General features: G+C 35.7%; 1 protein-coding gene across 1 annotated transcript in view; it reads right to left on the bottom strand.

Moving 5' to 3' along the window:
- LOC112007454 (phospholipid-transporting ATPase 3) overlaps nucleotides 1–18,212 on the bottom strand; it is a 29,270-nt gene extending 11,058 nt beyond the window's left edge. The window contains 15 exon segments of the mRNA XM_065781328.1: nucleotides 890–994; nucleotides 1,078–1,224; nucleotides 1,531–1,647; nucleotides 1,793–1,870; nucleotides 1,974–2,058; nucleotides 2,193–2,314; nucleotides 3,437–3,502; nucleotides 4,289–4,395; nucleotides 9,770–9,866; nucleotides 10,067–10,144; nucleotides 13,552–13,662; nucleotides 13,843–13,924; nucleotides 14,738–14,799; nucleotides 16,085–16,150; nucleotides 17,783–18,212. Of these exon segments, the coding sequence (XP_065637400.1) occupies nucleotides 890–994; nucleotides 1,078–1,224; nucleotides 1,531–1,647; nucleotides 1,793–1,870; nucleotides 1,974–2,058; nucleotides 2,193–2,314; nucleotides 3,437–3,502; nucleotides 4,289–4,395; nucleotides 9,770–9,866; nucleotides 10,067–10,144; nucleotides 13,552–13,662; nucleotides 13,843–13,924; nucleotides 14,738–14,799; nucleotides 16,085–16,150; nucleotides 17,783–17,989 (1,530 nt within the window). The 5' untranslated portion in view covers nucleotides 17,990–18,212.
- Between the last annotated feature and the right edge of the window lie 2,639 nt (nucleotides 18,213–20,851).

Raw genomic sequence — 20,851 nt, 5'->3', positions numbered from 1 at the left:
AAGCTTCATCGTGAAGAAGTAGTTTTTGCCTTTTGGTGTTTGTTTGTTTTTTAATTTTTGATGGAATTGGTGCTTGTAATTATGTGTACCAATCTAATAATGGTTAAATGGGTGGATTAGGTCCTGCCCAAATTAAATGGGCAGAGTGGGTATTTAAAATTTACTTAACAGGTAATAAGTGGGTAAATGAGTAATTATATACCCAACTCAAAACCCACCCAACCCGCCTAATTGCCACTCCTAAATGCTGGGTAATTCAGGAACATTCATCCCTGACAGGCTAAGCAATTTACGCTTGTGCCCAAGAGCAGATCATATTGATTAATTCATCAAGTGAACTTTCAAATTACAAGCGTACAGACCTTCCTGTCTGTGTAGAATATATCATATATGACATGCACCAAGGCTATCTTAACCTAGTTTCAGTAACTAGGACAGATGTGAGGACTATTCCATCAATGGCCAAAAAAATATATGTTCCAATATATATTCTAAAATAGTAAAGTCACAACTCAGAATCATAAATTTAGCATAGTCCTCCCAACCATGCTGCTTAAAGATTCACTAAGCAATAGAACCAATACATCATAACAGAACCATTGGAAATAGTTCTTCGGCCCAGCCATGTTAAGCCAGCAAGGCATTCCCCCCTTCTTACAGCAACTGTCAGAAACTCTTAAAAGACACATAGAACATATATAAGAATTGACGAAGGTAATACGAGAGGCAATCAAGATAAAAAAGATCAATGCCCTAGTACAAGCACCAACAGTTTGACCATAAACAAGTCTCATAATAGAAAGCATATATACTGACTGTAATTATTCGCTCCACATTAACATATGGAAAATATATTGCATACAATGCAATTTTAGATTAAACAATCTACCTTGCAAGTATCAGGATTAGGCTCATTTCTCCAAGCTCCTCGCATAAGCCTAGCATCATCAAAATTAAAACCCTTCTCATGTACTGCATTGGCTGATTTCCGATCCTGTAACATTTTAATAAAATTGAAGTTATCTTTAGTTAAAACAGGAATCATGTCCATCTCCATAAAATGACAGCAATGTATACCTCCACTTTTAAGCCATTCCTCTGTGCTATTCCCTTCTCTATTTCAGTGATACCAGTTCCATACACCTCTCCTCCAATTGAACACTTAAAGAACTCCATTAAATTTCTTGTTAAAGTTCCAGTTTTATCAGAAAAGATGTATTCCACCTGATGACAAAGGAACAATTCAGAACATTATAACTAACACCTTTGAAAATCATCTTTGATTAAGTATATTAAAAAAGTAGCAACTCAATACAGGCATCAGCAATATAATTCCTAAAGAAGTGTAACAGAATTAACTTTTAATGATGAAGAAGATGACAACAACAAGTGTAGTAATTGAAGTTTCTTTTGCTTTTGGTAATTTAAAGTAAAAACTATAAAATAATAATAATATAAAAATATAAAATAAAATAATCAACGCCACCACCACATTGCAACTCACTCAACATCAATATGACAGCAACTTACCTGTCCAAGTTCCTCATTCAAATTGGAAGTCCGAGCCAATGCTGGAGTGTTGGTTTCACTGTGGTACATATGTAAGTCCTTGTTGATGTATTGAGTGGACTGAATAAATTTGACCATCTGAAACAGCATTCACAAAAATAATAAAGAATTTTATATTCCATTTCCTGATGTTAGCAATGCGCAGCTGTCAAATACGATCACTTTCTTATCAAGACCTTTTACTTTATTCAGCACACAGATAAGAATGCACCAAGGAACCTACCTCAATGGAAACATAAAGAGAAATGGGGATAATGGTTGAGTACAGAGTAATCAGCGTAAACATAGTCAGAACAGCAACCTGAAAAACCAATAAGTAGAATCAGATGAGGAAAAATTAAGAGGAACAAAACAACATGATCTCAGTCCATATTATTCAGCTCACTGTAGTAATAATACAATACCAAGAGTCGGTTGCCAGGATTGAACTGATCATCCACACTTTTACTGAGAGATAAGTAATAGTACTTGCGGTCTATGAATATACCACTGAAAAATTTCATGAAGCCATAAACATCACAACATGGGAAAACTCCAAAGTAATGTGAACAATTTTAAGTACTAAAAAAATTCACAAACATGGTGAGATATGTAGTACAGACTGGCAAGCTTAATAGTCAAACCTGCCTATGGCTCCAATCAGACACATAGTAAATAAAACACCAAAAAGCATGAGAATGAGTTTGTCAAGTTTTCTCTCTAATGTACTTCTTTTGGAAGGAACATCATTGGCATTCATCATAACCTGCAATAAAATCCAAACATCCATTAACATCATTGGCATTCATCCGTTTTTGCTTTTCTCTCTTTTTTGTAATCTTTGATATGCTTTGTGCTTCTTTGCATAAAACAGTTTTTTGAATATACATTTTTCTTACTTATCAAGAAAAGACAGTAGAGACAAATAACACAATGGGGCGGATACCAAAAAATAAAAAGGACATAACCCATATAGCAAAAAAATTCTATGAAACTAATATCCTCCATCAGTTGCAAAAAGAAACAACTTAGTGGATCACGACTTTCCCCGACTTTTTCTTCCTTCTGATAATTCCCTAAAAAGTTTTATAAGTGCTAGTTATATTTACAATAAATAAATAAATAAATAAATAATAAAAATAACCAGAACCAAGAAATATTTTTTTTTTAAGGTTATTTATAAACCATTGAGTTACAAGTGCAGGGAAGAGCATAAACAAGAAAGTTGATGCATCAACATAACAGAACACATCATAACATGGAACCTAAAAAGCATAGAAAGGCATTTGCTGAAGTGTCACCATGTATGATACATGTTGGTTATTAGCAAGTATTGGATATGTTTTCAACACATCTGACACGTAGGAAATTGGCATGCATTAGATATGCCTCAACATGTCTGACATGCTGTACATGTTCAAAATAAAACAAAGGACACATCCAAAGACAAGAAAAGATCATTTTGTATAACTTCTATATTTCAAAGTAGGGCATTTGGTGGTAAATTAGAAAAGCAAGGGGTTTGTGAACACACAGAAATTCTGGATTTCCATTGATCTCATTATGAGAATGTTGTTAGACCACACACAAATGTGTGTGCGTGTATGTGGAGAGAGAGAGAGACTTCCACTTTGAGCTTCACATTTTCCACCAACCTTTTTTTTCTTGTTGAATATCTTATAAATTACATATGATGATATTCAGATCACATGCATAAGACACACACACATCACAAGCAATATACACATGAAAACTTAATCATGTCTACCCATGTCCTATTTTAAGATTTTCCACTTTTCATGTTTCTCCATGTTTCCAAGCATCGGGGTGGGCCAAAGAGAAGAAAATAGGTTTTGAGTATATAGCAGTGCAGTTCATGATATCAAACCTTTGTTTCATGTCCTGTAAAAACAACAGCCCCAACAATGTACTCCGTATTCCTGAGACTGCACCCCTGGAAACAATTTAGCAGTGCCAATGAGCAAAAGCCAGCTAAGTTTCACCAATGGAGAGCAAACATCGAAATCAACATTGACCACATAATAAAATATTAAAAAAGACCGTCAAAAAAAGAATTCTTTCCTTATAGGTACTAAAAAAAATTCTTAATAAAAGAGATACCGATGTAAACTATGCAGCACATACAAACTTTGCCAAAAATTACAATTTATTATCTAAAAAATCAACAAAATCTAGAAGAGAGGAAATGTGGGTGTTGCATAAGTATTTGCTCATATAAGGAGGGTGGGGATAACAATTTAATTACAAAAATAGGCAATGCTACACTGCTAAATGTATGATGGTTCCACTCTCCGTCCAAATTATACACATTAGACAGAAAGAAGCTGCATTCCAAATGAAACCATTCCTTCATCTTCCTAGTCAACCTTTCCAGCAAGTTACACATCAACGAACTTCTTCAGCATCACCTATTTAACTCAAAATACATCAAATACAAGAGACCAAAGGTCAACTCTCTCCCACTGCACTTACACATACGATGCCAATTCACCATGATCATAATTAAACTGATAAAGGGATTCTGAATAACGCATAAACTGGTAATCAGTCCAACTCAGAAAACATTTCATTTACACCACCAAGATCAATAGAATATTGGAGTGCAAAAGACTCTTAGCAGATAGTCAAGGCCAGCAAGAACAAATTTAATGGCAAAGCAGGATGAAAAACAAACAAACATAAAGTGCAAATGCATGAGGAGGAAAACTCAATGTCATACTCGCAACAAGATTTGGTTTGGAGAGAGAGGCAATGTTTGCTTTTGAAATAAGAGATTGCCAGTGAAAGTGTACAATGAATTGTTTGGTTGCTCACACTGCACTTCACCTGCAATAAGGAAAGGAATGCTTTTCAGATTTTTTTTTTGATAAATGATAAAACATATTAAAAATGTCAAAAGGGGCAGGGGCAAAACCCAAGTTCACAGGAAGTATACATAGAGAAATAGCCCAGAATAGAAGCTTGTCAGGATTGAAACAAGCAAGAGATCTGGAGTTAAGTTTGATAAGCATATTGATTTGAAAAATAGAGAATGATGTTAAGTTTATATATTATATATCAATTTCTAGGATAATTTAGTCCCATGGCAAGTGTAAATATAATTGTATAAATAAGATATTTCAGAAATAAAACTTGAAAAACAGATCCAGAATTTCATTCCAATTTTACAACCAAACATATGAATAGAAATAGTTATTCCATTACAACATTTAATATTGCTAGTAATATGAATTTCTATTCCTAACGTAATTCCCATTCAATGTAGGCCTTAAGTTTTTGGGACAAGCGTTAGTCTATCATAGTATCATAGTGGGTGATCATGAGTTCAAACTCAGTCTCCACATGTTGGGCCCCACTAATTAAGGAGGAGCCTAGACACGCATGTGTGAGGGTGTTAAAATACTGGTTAAATGATTAAGTTCATAATTTCCTAATAGTTTAAACTTTTGGGACATATAGGAAATTATCAAAGCTCAAACACCTCAGACTTGGTCTAGTTCAATTGCAGACCTAGTAGAATGATGTTAAGTTTATATATTATATATCAATTTCTAGGATAATTTAGTCCCATGGCAAGTGTAAATATAATTGTATAAATAAGATATTTCAGAAATAAAACTTGAAAAACAGATCCAGAATTTCATTCCAATTTTACAACCAAACATATGAATAGAAATAGTTATTCCATTACAACATTTAATATTGCTAGTAATATGAATTTCTATTCCTAACGTAATTCCCATTCAATGTAGGCCTTAAGTTTTTGGGACAAGTGTTAGTCTATCATAGTATCAGAGTGGGTGATCATGAGTTCAAACTCAGTCTCCACATGTTGGGCCCCACTAATTAAGGAGGAGCCTGGACACGCATGTGTGAGGGTGTTAAAATACTGGTTAAATGATTAAGTTCATAATTTCCTAATAGTTTAAACTTTTGGGACATATAGGAAATTATCAAAGCTCAAACACCTCAGACTTGGTCTAGTTCAATTGCAGACCTAGTAAAAAAAAAATTGAACCGCTGGTAATTTACAGCCATTCTCTTAGGTGTCTGGTTGTAATAAGTGGGGAAAACATGCACTTTCTCAAACACTGATTCGACATTTCCTATGAGCCTGTCCCCCTCACTTATGTTTGCCCAGCTTTTGTTTCTAGTTACTTCCTGGCTTAACAATGACATGGAATTAAGAACATTTCCTAGGGCTGGATTCCCTGTTTCATTTTTAATTAACACTTCCCATTTGTAAACGACTGCATAACCACTGGTCAAATTTTGTATGGGTTCAATGAAGACTCTAAAAATCCTAAGAATGCAGATGACAGTATAAGCATCGTGGTCAACAACATTTGTGACAAACAAGTGGAGCAACAAAAAAGCTAAACCTTTGAATTCAGATGCTTTCTCAGGAGTCAAGAAATCCCAGGTCCTTTCCAATGCCTTCCTAATTTTCAAATTTGTTTCCCCATCTAAATTTGCAGTCTGCAGCCGACAATAAAAACAAATTAAGGAAAAAAAGAAGAGATAAAAGTTAAGGAAATTTTTTTTTAATAAGTATATAGTGGGGAAGGTGATAAAGTTACAAAATTATAAATAAGAAAAACCAAACATTCTTCAATCTTCTAGAAAAATCATGATAATAGTCATATTTAAAAAATAAGAAAAATAAAAAATAAAAACACCTCAATATAACAGACACCATCTGAGTTTGTACTAGCAAGAAAAAGCAAATCTGCAGGAAAGAATCCATCCTGCTTAACCTGCAACCATGCAAAATTCACATCATAAAGAAGCCCCTGACATAATTCTTGTGTTGTTGATAGAAAACTACGACATTACTAATAATAGCAACAGCATCAATATCAACAAGTAGAGCATTTGAACAGCTTAAAGACAGTGAATTGTAGATAACGCTTGAAACGAAAGTATTAAACAAAAACCATGTAGGAATTACTTGAGAAGTGTTCTACTGGCCAACTCCAAGTCCTCACAACTTTAACTAGCCACATAGAAATTGAACCAAGCAGGAAGCAGAACAATTAAACCAATTTTGCACAGGTATTCACACAACAAAAGAATAGCACACACATCATCAATATGAAATATTTGTTATCGTCCAAAAAGTAAATTTTTGAGAACCAGTCTGACAACTAACTCATCAAGACTAGAGCTGCAAAAGAAAATCCAGAGAACCCCTACCAAGCAAAAGAAAATCCATTCTAACGAGAAATAACAAAAAGGCAAATCATATTTAAGTGCCACAATTACTAGTGGGCACAGCACAAACAATGCACATGGTAATGGGTGATATATTCATACATACCATATATAGATGGCTTCACCATGGCGTTTTTTCAAAAATGTTGGAGTGTGGTGGAGGTGGATGTCATGGCTGTTTTTGTGCACTTTCACAAGTATTCAGTGTTTGAAAGGTATTTAAATGCCTCGTTTCTCACTCTAATTCCCAAGAAAAATAATGCTATTGATGTTAAGGATTTTCGGCCTATGAGCTTGGTGGGGAGTGTGTACAAGCTGTTGTCTAAGGTGTTGGCTAATAGATTGCGGGTTGTGCTAGATAGTCTCATCTCTGAGTCTCAAAATGCTTTTGTTGGTGGGAGACAAATTTTGGATTCAGTGCTTATTGCTAATGAATGCCTAGACAATAGATTGAAGAGCAATGTTCCTGGGGTGATTTGCAAATTGGACATTGAGAAAGCTTATGACCATGTGAATTGGGATGCATTGTTTTATCTGTTGGATAGGATGGGTTTTGGGGTGAGATGGAGGGGGTGGATTAAGGCTTGTATAACTACTGTTCGCTTCTCTATTATTGTGAATAGATCTCCGGTAGGCTTTTTTGTTAGCTCTCGTGGGTTGAGACAAGGTGATCCGCTGTCCCCCCTTCTTTTCCTTCTTATTATGGAAGTACTAAGTAGGATACTGAAGAAAACTGAGGATTGTGGTCTGCTTTGTGGCTTTCTTGTGGGGCCTACTAACTCTATAGGGGTACGCATTTCACACTTGCTGTTTGCAGATGATACCATTTTGTTTTGTGATGTGTCTAGAGATCAGTTGTTGTCCATTAGGCTGGCATTGTCTTGCTTCCAAGCATTTACTGGTCTAAAAGTTCGTGCAGGGAAGAGTTAGATTGTTCCAGTTGGGGAGGTTGGAAATATAGATGCGTTGGCTACCATTCTTCGATGTAGGGTGGGTAGTCTGCCTTTGAAATACTTGGGTATGCCGTTGGGCACCCCTTACAAAACAGCATCTATGTGGAATCCTATTTTGGAGAGGATGGAGAAGAAACTCTCAGGTTGGAAGCGTCTTTATTTATCTAAGGGGGGTAGACTTACCTTGGTGAAGAGTACTCTTTCTAGCCTTCCTACGTACTATCTATCTTTATTTGTCATTCCTGTAGTTGTGGCTAATAAATTGGAGCATATTCAGAGGAAGTTTTTATGGGGATCTTCAGAGGAGTGTTTCAAATATCCATTGGTGGCTTGGGAGAAGGTGTGTTTACCGATAGTTTTGGGTGGTTTGGGGATCAGGAAGTTGGTACATTTTAATAAAGCCTTGTTAGGGAAATGGTTATGGAGGTTTGGGCGAGAAGGCACTCATCTTTGGAGGAGGGTTATTGCATCTAAATATGGTGAGGGTCAAGGGGGGTGGAATACTAAAATATGTATAAGGGCCCACAAATGTGGTCCGTGGCATGGTATTCATGATGGTTGGGAGAGTTTCTCCAACCATGTGACCTTAGTGGTGGGGGATGGCTCACGTATTCTTTTTTGGCATGATAAGTGGGTTGGAGATAACTCACTTAAAAGACTCTATCCTCAATTGTATGTGTGTTCTAATGACAAGGAAGCTTGCATTTCTGATGTTTTATGCTACCAGGAGGGTGGTAGCGATAGAATTTGGAATTTGAGATTTCATAGGGATTTTCATGAAAGGGAATTAGGGGCTGCCTTCTCTTTCCTTGAGTTCATTCAATCTCAAATCCCTAGGGTTGGTGGGAATGACACTTCTCATTGGTGTCTCAAAGGGAATGGCAAGTTTGATACCCGGTCCTATTACAATACCATTAGGGGTGCAGCTGCCTCCAATTTTCTGTGGAAGGGTGTTTGGAAAGCTAAGATCCCTAAGCAGGTGGCATTTTTTGTGTGGACAGCGGTTCATGGGCAGATCCTTACATTGGATAATCTTATGCTTAAGGGGCGCATTTTGGTGAATAGGTGTTGTATGTGCCATCAGAATGAGGAAACTGTGGATCATCTTCTCCTCCATTGTCCGGTAGCTCACTCTCTGTAAGTTTATATGTTTCAGATCTTTGGGACACAATGGGTCATGCCAGGCTCTATGGAAAGCATGGTGTATTGTTGGAGTTTTTGACTAGGAAAATTTAATTCAGACATATGGAATATGGTTCCTAGTTGTTTGATGTGGATTATTTGGATGGAAAGAAATCGGCGCTCTTTCGAGGATACTGAGAAATCCTTGGTTCAATTACAAGCTTTATGCCAGAAGACTTTATTTGATTGGTCTAGGTGTTGGGGCTTATCGGATTGCTCCACTATCTTAGAGTTTATTTCTTCTCTTAGTATTGCTCTTTTAAGTTTTTTCTTGTTCTTTGTTGCTGTTTGTTCGTTTGTTGCTTTTCCTTGTGTTCACCATCATGAACACCTTGTATTGGCTTTCTTCTGTTTTTTAGTTTGTTTTAATAATATTCTTATTACCTATCAAAAAAAGATTTATACATCAAAATTACTTATCAAAAAAAATATATATTTATACATCAAAATCGGGGGACGAAGCTATTTGCAGGATATGAGAGAGGAAGAGGTGAATAGGTTGCTCAACATGCACTATGCAACCTAGTAATATTAAAACAAGCATGAAATAATAGGCAGCACAGTTGGTTAACACTTGACCACAACAAATTTGGCTCAGAAAATGAGAGAATGTCACAAACTAAATGACATAATTTGCATACTTGTAATAATGCTACAGTCCACAGAAATGACAAACAACATAACTGCCATAATTTATCTTAAGGATGATATATTTCAGAAATTATATGATTTTATGCAAGTATCAAAACTCAATCTTAACATATAAAACACAAATACATGTCATTGCAAAAAATACAAAAATAGGTCAACAACATTTGTGACAAACAAGTGGAGCAACAAAAAAGCTAAACCTTTGAATTCAGATGCTTTCTCAGGAGTCAAGAAATCCCAGGTCCTTTCCAATGCCTTCCTAATTTTCAAATTTGTTTCCCCATCTAAATTTGCAGTCTGCAGCCGACAATAAAAACAAATTAAGGAAAAAAAGAAGAGATAAAAGTTAAGGAAATTTTTTTTTAATAAGTATATAGTGGGGAAGGTGATAAAGTTACAAAATTATAAATAAGAAAAACCAAACATTCTTCAATCTTCTAGAAAAATCATGATAATAGTCATATTTAAAAAATAAGAAAAATAAAAAATAAAAACACCTCAATATAACAGACACCATCTGAGTTTGTACTAGCAAGAAAAAGCAAATCTGCAGGAAAGAATCCATCCTGCTTAACCTGCAACCATGCAAAATTCACATCATAAAGAAGCCCCTGACATAATTCTTGTGTTGTTGATAGAAAACTACGACATTACTAATAATAGCAACAGCATCAATATCAACAAGTAGAGCATTTGAACAGCTTAAAGACAGTGAATTGTAGATAACGCTTGAAACGAAAGTATTAAACAAAAACCATGTAGGAATTACTTGAGAAGTGTTCTACTGGCCAACTCCAAGTCCTCACAACTTTAACTAGCCACATAGAAATTGAACCAAGCAGGAAGCAGAACAATTAAACCAATTTTGCACAGGTATTCACACAACAAAAGAATAGCACACACATCATCAATATGAAATATTTGTTATCGTCCAAAAAGTAAATTTTTGAGAACCAGTCTGACAACTAACTCATCAAGACTAGAGCTGCAAAAGAAAATCCAGAGAACCCCTACCAAGCAAAAGAAAATCCATTCTAACGAGAAATAACAAAAAGGCAAATCATATTTAAGTGCCACAATTACTAGTGGGCACAGCACAAACAATGCACATGGTAATGGGTGATATATTCATACATACCATATATAGATGGCTTCACCATGGCGTTTTTTCAAAAATGTTGGAGTGTGGTGGAGGTGGATGTCATGGCTGTTTTTGTGCACTTTCACAAGTATTCAGTGTTTGAAAGGTATTTAAATGCCTCGTTTCTCACTCTAATTCCCAAGAAAAATAATGCTATTGATGTTAAGGATTTTCGGCCTATGAGCTTGGTGGGGAGTGTGTACAAGCTGTTGTCTAAGGTGTTGGCTAATAGATTGCGGGTTGTGCTAGATAGTCTCATCTCTGAGTCTCAAAATGCTTTTGTTGGTGGGAGACAAATTTTGGATTCAGTGCTTATTGCTAATGAATGCCTAGACAATAGATTGAAGAGCAATGTTCCTGGGGTGATTTGCAAATTGGACATTGAGAAAGCTTATGACCATGTGAATTGGGATGCATTGTTTTATCTGTTGGATAGGATGGGTTTTGGGGTGAGATGGAGGGGGTGGATTAAGGCTTGTATAACTACTGTTCGCTTCTCTATTATTGTGAATAGATCTCCGGTAGGCTTTTTTGTTAGCTCTCGTGGGTTGAGACAAGGTGATCCGCTGTCCCCCCTTCTTTTCCTTCTTATTATGGAAGTACTAAGTAGGATACTGAAGAAAACTGAGGATTGTGGTCTGCTTTGTGGCTTTCTTGTGGGGCCTACTAACTCTATAGGGGTACGCATTTCACACTTGCTGTTTGCAGATGATACCATTTTGTTTTGTGATGTGTCTAGAGATCAGTTGTTGTCCATTAGGCTGGCATTGTCTTGCTTCCAAGCATTTACTGGTCTAAAAGTTCGTGCAGGGAAGAGTTAGATTGTTCCAGTTGGGGAGGTTGGAAATATAGATGCGTTGGCTACCATTCTTCGATGTAGGGTGGGTAGTCTGCCTTTGAAATACTTGGGTATGCCGTTGGGCACCCCTTACAAAACAGCATCTATGTGGAATCCTATTTTGGAGAGGATGGAGAAGAAACTCTCAGGTTGGAAGCGTCTTTATTTATCTAAGGGGGGTAGACTTACCTTGGTGAAGAGTACTCTTTCTAGCCTTCCTACGTACTATCTATCTTTATTTGTCATTCCTGTAGTTGTGGCTAATAAATTGGAGCATATTCAGAGGAAGTTTTTATGGGGATCTTCAGAGGAGTGTTTCAAATATCCATTGGTGGCTTGGGAGAAGGTGTGTTTACCGATAGTTTTGGGTGGTTTGGGGATCAGGAAGTTGGTACATTTTAATAAAGCCTTGTTAGGGAAATGGTTATGGAGGTTTGGGCGAGAAGGCACTCATCTTTGGAGGAGGGTTATTGCATCTAAATATGGTGAGGGTCAAGGGGGGTGGAATACTAAAATATGTATAAGGGCCCACAAATGTGGTCCGTGGCATGGTATTCATGATGGTTGGGAGAGTTTCTCCAACCATGTGACCTTAGTGGTGGGGGATGGCTCACGTATTCTTTTTTGGCATGATAAGTGGGTTGGAGATAACTCACTTAAAAGACTCTATCCTCAATTGTATGTGTGTTCTAATGACAAGGAAGCTTGCATTTCTGATGTTTTATGCTACCAGGAGGGTGGTAGCGATAGAATTTGGAATTTGAGATTTCATAGGGATTTTCATGAAAGGGAATTAGGGGCTGCCTTCTCTTTCCTTGAGTTCATTCAATCTCAAATCCCTAGGGTTGGTGGGAATGACACTTCTCATTGGTGTCTCAAAGGGAATGGCAAGTTTGATACCCGGTCCTATTACAATACCATTAGGGGTGCAGCTGCCTCCAATTTTCTGTGGAAGGGTGTTTGGAAAGCTAAGATCCCTAAGCAGGTGGCATTTTTTGTGTGGACAGCGGTTCATGGGCAGATCCTTACATTGGATAATCTTATGCTTAAGGGGCGCATTTTGGTGAATAGGTGTTGTATGTGCCATCAGAATGAGGAAACTGTGGATCATCTTCTCCTCCATTGTCCGGTAGCTCACTCTCTGTAAGTTTATATGTTTCAGATCTTTGGGACACAATGGGTCATGCCAGGCTCTATGGAAAGCATGGTGTATTGTTGGAGTTTTTGACTAGGAAAATTTAATTCAGACATATGGAATATGGTTCCTAGTTGTTTGATGTGGATTATTTGGATGGAAAGAAATCGGCGCTCTTTCGAGGATACTGAGAAATCCTTGGTTCAATTACAAGCTTTATGCCAGAAGACTTTATTTGATTGGTCTAGGTGTTGGGGCTTATCGGATTGCTCCACTATCTTAGAGTTTATTTCTTCTCTTAGTATTGCTCTTTTAAGTTTTTTCTTGTTCTTTGTTGCTGTTTGTTCGTTTGTTGCTTTTCCTTGTGTTCACCATCATGAACACCTTGTATTGGCTTTCTTCTGTTTTTTAGTTTGTTTTAATAATATTCTTATTACCTATCAAAAAAAGATTTATACATCAAAATTACTTATCAAAAAAAATATATATTTATACATCAAAATCGGGGGACGAAGCTATTTGCAGGATATGAGAGAGGAAGAGGAGAATAGGTTGCTCAAAATGCACTATGCAACCTAGTAATATTAAAACAAGCATGAAATAATAGGCAGCACAGTTGGTTAACACTTGACCACAACAAATTTGGCTCAGAAAATGAGAGAATGTCACAAACTAAATGACATAATTTGCATACTTGTAATAATGCTACAGTCCACAGAAATGACAAACAACATAACTGCCATAATTTATCTTAAGGATGATATATTTCAGAAATTATATGATTTTATGCAAGTATCAAAACTCAATCTTAACATATAAAACACAAATACATGTCATTGCAAAAAATACAAAAATGTAGAATACTCACCCTGACAATGTCCCCAACCTGCAACTTCTTCCAGGGAATAGGCTCCCACTTTTGATCTAGCAAGACCTCTATAAGATTGTTATTTATTGACATGTCATTCTGAAGACGCTTCTGTTATAAATGATTAAGGGGAATAATCAAAAAATAAGGAACTGAGCCTGGTCCTACAATTATACTCCAAAGCAGATAACAAAAGGAAGATAACAAAGTTTCTTTAAAGAAGCCCAAGCCAAATAAATAAATGAATACAAAAGAGCGCATGCCACAATGAGCAAAGACTGCAGTACTCACCCAATCCTCAAATGCTTCTTTAACTAGAGAGACAAAAAGCACCAGACTCAAAGGGACCACATTCGTTATTGGAGATACAGGACTGCATGATCAAAATAATACTTAGATATCCAGATTCAAAAAAAAAAAAATCACACATTGGTAGGATAGATCTCATGACCCTAGAAAAGTTATTTAGTATTATTTTGATCATTATGCCATGTGGAAGGAAGACAGAAAAGCAAAAAGCAAGGCTTGTAAAAAAACACAGAAAGGGAATGAATCCCAACACGAAAACAGGTTTCAACAAATGATAATAAACATAAAAAATGAATCATATATTCAACATATTAGACATCACTTTTTTGTAAGATTTACAATAGCCCAAAGGGAGTTTTCAACAGTTAAATGTCTCAGCATTACCCAAAACTTCATACTAAGCATCCTAGTAAGGAAGAATGGCTTTCAGTGAAACTAGAAGCAGCATTCCAAATATATTGTAGAAGTTCAATTCAAAATATTGGGGTGCATGCAATCTACCACTTCAAAAATGAAAAGCTAAATTCTTCAAAAGCACCGGACAGCCCAAGTCTAGAAAGAATTTTTACAATTTATTAATTTGGTTACATAGTAACTGTATAAAAAAAAAAGGTCAGGATCTAATTGGGGGCAGCTCTATAAAGGATTCATAGAGCACAACCAAATTAGTTAGGATAAGATCTTAGTTTTTTTTATTATGTTTAAGATCTAATAACTCTCACAGGAAATGTAGTATGTTATCTAAGATTAATAGGGTACACATGAAATACATCATAACTAGTAAATATATAACATTACTTTATGATGAGTTGAATGCAGGTAAATTTGGAAGCCAGCCAACTGAGTATAAGTTAAAGACAAGCTTAAACTAACATACCTAATACTTGTTGCTGATAAAATTGAGATTGAAAGAAAGTAGAGGTTAGCCACCCGCCTGAACTGTCCAGTGTAAGAAAGAAAAAAAAAATTTTCTCAGGAACATAACCAAAATAAAATCACAGGAAAGGTGGCAATGAACCAACCATAACCCATTAGTTAGATATGATTAACCATAACTTATCACTATATATAAATAATATTAATTTCCTAAACCCAACTCCAAAATTCAGCATTAAAGCCATGGTATCAAAGTCAAGTACTAAGCTTGCATAGTTTAAATTAACCTAAGCCATTTTATTGAAGAATTTTCTGGACTCCATTTACTAATTTTTAATAAAAAGACAAGCAAGGGTTCATAATTTTTTTTTAAAATTGAAAAAAGAGTTTCCAGGTGAGGTGCCCTATTATTTCTTTTAGCACAATGATCAACAAACGGGAAAATATTTAACATTGTGTCAGACTACTAATGTTATTCATTTGTAAGCTTAAAATACATTTGAAGTAGGACCGATTAGAGAAATCTATGTTTGCTTCTGGTGGGCCTGGGTTTAGGAAAATTAAGGATCTGGGGTTAAGAATTTAGAAAAAGATTAAGGCTACAAAATTGAATGGCAATTTGAAGAGAAAGGACAATTGCACCATCCTTTAAATCAAATAAGTTAATAAAAATTCTGGAGAGCAGCTTTGTTTGAGAACTTTACCTATTGTTTATAGGCTATTTGATGGAGAAAGTATGTGAGATTAAAGGGTTTTGATATGTATGGAGAAGGGCTTGATTTGGGGTTATACAGAAGAAGGAAAATAGAAAAGTTTGTTACCATTAAGGGCTGTGTTGAACAGACACATGAACAGTATCAATGCGCAAATGAAGAAAAGAGAGAAGAACACTTAAAGGCATAATCACCTCAAAACCCATCAAAACCCAAAAAGCTCATTTTTCCATCAATTTTCCGAATTTGAGTATAATGAAGCACTTTTATAAAGACAATTCTCTTGCTTATCCTACTTAGACTAGAATTCCAACATGAAAACTGAAAATCAAATTATTGAAAATTCCCTTAAGAAAGAATTCATATTCCCCATTTCCATGATACCAAGAAATAGAATACCCAGTTCTATGCATCTCCACTTGTGCCTTCTAATACCTCAACACCAAACCAACCCCTTGATAGGTCAAAGGTGTGTTGAGAAAAATATTAGGTTGAACTTCAAGTTTTAGCATAAATTGGTTCAGAAATTACCACACATAACCGCCACCTTCAATCATAAACTAACATCGAGGTAAGAGATTAACATAACAATCAATTTACCCATGTTATTGCCAGTATGCTCGAAAGTAATTTACCTGTTCAAACAGTCCTTTCGGTAGAAAAGTAAAAAAGTTGAACTTTGTAGTTGATATAGAATTTCCCTGACATAATTGATACAAACAAATCAAAATGAAAGAAAATTTATTGGAACCAGATGCAAGCCACGTGTAATACAACATAAACAGAAGTGCAGAAATTCCCAACTTCCATATACAAACATTCTCATCCATGCAAAATACTAATTGATTTCAAGATTCAAAAATAGGTCTTTGAGTGCATAAGACAGCAGATTTATTCTTCTTTTCTATGCTATACTTATGTACAATGGCTTAATATCGGCCTCTTGACTTTACATGACTGCCTGTGGTAAATGAAAGATATTTAACGATTCTAGACTTGTAACTCAACTGATTTTAGCACCTTCTGATGTTTCCAATGGAGACATCCAGGGTTCAAATCCCCCCACCACACCACCAACTATCGATGTATCAAAACTAGTCAATAACATGATTTACCCATCAAAAGAGGAAAAAGACTCTTTGAATGGGCATCGCAATCTTTTATTCTATCCTTGTTTTCTCTTGTGGAGTTCCTAGTTTCTTTATGCTCCTACCGTTGATTCATTGGTGCTTGATCTTGTCACAATACATATCTCTTTTCTTTCTTGCTTTCTTTTTCTCATTGTATACTGCATGTATACGCTTATTTTGTTTTTTAGTGAACTGCACTTATTCGTCATAAAAGCATACAAAGCTTTGTACACTAAACTACCCCCTTCTTTCATGTCTTCCTCCTCTAAACTAACCACACCATAAATAAAAAGTTTCCCAATACAGTCAGCTCACCTATGGAAATTCGTATATCAAAAAGGCTGCAAAATGGGTACTCACTCCCCACCCTAAAACCCTCCTCCCCAACAATGGGTTAAACCATGCAAGTCCACAGGGAAATTTCCTACAAAGGCCTATTGTTCATTCATTCATTCTTTTCTGTTCTGCTTTTGGCTGTATTGCTTATATGTTAGCGCTAGTGTATATGTATGTCTGTATAAAGAAGTTTCTGTTGCATAGCACAAGCACCCACAAGGAGTTACAATCTAATCTTCAACCAACACCGTGCCTCTTAATCAATGCACTTCCAGTTAAACATGTACAAGTTTCAACATCAACTCCATATCTAATTAATATATCAAAGTCACCGTATCCAATGACAGAACTATAGCTAAAAACCAGGCCGTGGCCTCGGCCCCCCTCGATTTACAAATATTAGATATCTATACCTACAATTTTAAATTTTCAATCCAAAAAAATTATCCTCAGCCCCTCAAAAATCAAAAATTAGTCAAAAGTACCCAATAAAAAATAAAAAAAAGTCACATAATTTTATTATGTTATTGATGCAATACCAATCAGTGAAATCAGTAGCAACTTTAGCATTTTCAATTTTTCATATTTTGTTAATACTAATTTGAATAATAAATAAATAAAATCTTTACACTTTGGCCCCCCAAAAGTTCGAATCCTGATTTTGTCCATCATCAAAAACCATGTAAGCAATAACCCAATCAAATTCAACAATTCTTCATAGCTAAAAAAGAGAAATACATATTCATCAACCATATAAACTTTCTACCTTCCTTCAAATTTTCTCAGCAACCAAACAAAGCCGAATTCAAAACAAAAAATAAAGAGAGAGAGAGAGAGAGAGAGAGAGAGAGAGAGGATTCTCCAAACCTTGAATCTGACGGGTTGATTGGCCTCGCGATCGTTGCAGAAGATGGTGCGGTGACCAGGAGCCTGAGGCGTGACGTGGCCGAGTCGAACCGTCTTCGTTCGAGTGGAAGGAACGCGCTCGTTGAGCGTAGAATAGTTATTGCGATTTCGACCCATTCTGGTTCCCAATCTCGGTACCCTAACCCTATCCCACTCCCACCCACTCATATTCCTTATTTTTCTTTTCGATCTGATACTTATTCTTATATAATAATAAAAATCAAATCAATCTTTCGGGTTCGGAATGGCCGTTTTAACTGTCAAAAAAACTTAAAAGAGAGAGCCTCGCTGACTGGCACGGACGGGGAAGTTGAAACAGAGAGAAGTGTGCGTACACGCATTCAACGACCTCCCACCTCTCTCCGCTTCCATTTTTTTCCATTTTCCTCTTTTTTTTTTTTAATTTTCTTTCGCTAGCTTTTTTTCCTGCTTTACGCGCGGTCCCTTTGCGTGTTTTCCGAGTTTTCCTTTTTAAAATTTTCGGCCTCGTTTGGAACATGCGATTAAACACACATGTTTTCAGTTTTTAAACAATATTATACGTATTTTTACGAACTTTTTTACCCACACATATTTTCAAAAAAACTGAAAATTATTATTTAAACACACGTACCAAAAGAGTTTCCAAACTTATTTGTAGAAAATTTCTCCAAACCTATTATAAAAAGGGACAAAACTTCAGTACTTAATTGCTGTTCTTTAGGTTCCCTATTATGATTCAGCCATATGGTTGTACTTAACTAAAAATACGCTTCTATCCTATAATGAAAAAGCCATATGACTGAATATTAAAAAGGAAATATAAAACCTAAGGGTGTGTTTGATAACTGTTTTTTCCCCTTATTTTCTGTTTCTAAAAACAATTTTCTATTTTTGAAACTAAAAAACTTGTTTGACAATTCAAAATGGACAAAAAACAAAAACTGTTATCAAACATAACCTTAAGTTTTGCCCTATAAAAATATGTCATTTGAATGCATCAAGAAAACTACTTTATTATTTTAATATACCATCTTACAATACATCCTACATTACATTGTATATTCTTCAATTCTATACATTAAAATAATATTTAACTAAAAACTCAACAAACACAACTTAGGCCATGTGTACACACAATTTTCATAAAAGATAAATCACACGGTCACAAAATAGTGTAGAAACTAATCAATTTTTATTGATTTGTGTATATATGAGTACAATCCTTTGTATGAATATTTACAATGAAAGAGTACAATAAATTCCTCTAATTCAATCTCTAAGAAACTTTACGATCCAAAGGGGCTATAAAACTTGATCTTGAATCATGCTTTGATGTCTCCAAGTTGAATAAATAGTTGAATGTACTTGATTTGATGCGAAGGCCATTGGCTTGATCTCGAACTAGATTAAAGGAGAATCCCCACTTTGATTTGAAGAAGTAGGAATAGGCCTTGATGATCAATGGAATTCTTGTAAACTTTAGAGACGACTCTCTATTTTGGCACAGTGTCAGTAGGATTTTCTCTCCAAGTGTATGTGTCTTTTCTCATATAAGAGGCCTCTATTTATAGCCAATTCAATAGTATTTAATTTAGAATTTTTCTCTCAACATTTATTGAGAGTTATGAATTTAATTTGGTCTTTCATTTAATAAGAACTTTCCATATAGGTATTTTCTTATGACGTTGCCATATGGCTTTCTTATTTAATGTTGTCACATGGCTTGATTTCATTTAATGATCGTTCACCTCATCAATTAGAGATTAATTTAATCACAAATATTTTATCATGAACAATCGAACGGACGGTTGTGAATACATCATAAAATTTTAATGTCTACACCGCGGTCACCCAACAACCACGATCACAACCAGCTACCACCAACCAACAGCCTCCATCACACAACTACCACATCCTCCACAACCCAAAACACAACTCAAAACAAACCCAAATGCAAAAAACCACATAGCAACATCCAAATCCAAACCCACTACCACAAATTGAACCACCAAGACCAATAATATCAACCACTTCACCCTAATCAAAATCAACCATAATCACCAAAATAACAAAAAAATTTTTTTTTTTTTTTTTTTTTTTTCCACCACCACAAACAACCACTAACTCACTACATTCACTTCTCAAAATCCATCCCAAAAAACAAAACAAAAAACACCCAACAAACCCATTAACTCACCGATCAATAGAGAGAGATCTGGTGGTGTGGGTGTGGCTTGGCGAGGTGGAGGCATGGAGAGGTGACCAACTAGGCAAGGTGGAGGTGAAGCGGGTGGACAGTAGGGCAAGGTGGCCAACAAGGCGAGTTGGAGGCATAGCAGGTGGGCGTCAGGGCGAGGTGATCGGCGTGGTGAGGCTGAGGTGTGAGTGAGAGAGGAAGAGAATGAGAGGCTGAGACCCAAGGGATAGAGATGAAAAAATACATGAGGGGTGAGAGATAAAAGATTAAAAAATTAAATTTTTTTTTTAGCATTTGTGTCCGTACTGTTCCAAATTTGGAACGATATTGTTCACCTATGCTAAATCTTTTAACATTTTGAACATTTGATGTGAGAGGTTTTTTGGTGTTTGGTGTGCCAAACACCAAATATTTGGCATTTGGCACACCTAATACTAATGCTCCTACATGCAAGTAGTTTGTTTTGATATAAAGTGTTTTTAGGAAAATATTTTACGCATTTTACTATGTTTGTTTTGTTTTAAAAATTTGGTGACCTATAAAACTCAGGCAAGAACATGTAAAATGTTTTACACTCAAACAAAAGGGTAAAACGTTTTACATATTTTTCTCAACCTGTCTCTCTCTTATCTACTATAGCTACAAGCCACCCATCTCGCACAGCCAGACAAAAGACCACCAATCGACACCATCATCAGCACCGTACACTTGAAAATGTTTTCACTACAAATATTTTACATGTAAAATATTTTATGTGTGAGATATTTTACTTTGAAACAAACGGAGTATCACATGACCTTTTAAATAAGTTATATGACTTGTTTAAGTAGTATATATGGATAGTTTTATAA

This window comes from Quercus suber, unplaced genomic scaffold, assembly GCF_002906115.3.
Source record: "Quercus suber isolate HL8 unplaced genomic scaffold, Cork oak 2.0 scaffold_264, whole genome shotgun sequence".
Taxonomy (NCBI): Eukaryota; Viridiplantae; Streptophyta; class Magnoliopsida; order Fagales; family Fagaceae; genus Quercus; species Quercus suber.
Note: the sequence above shows the minus strand (reverse complement) of the source record. Positions and strands in the feature narration are given on the sequence as shown.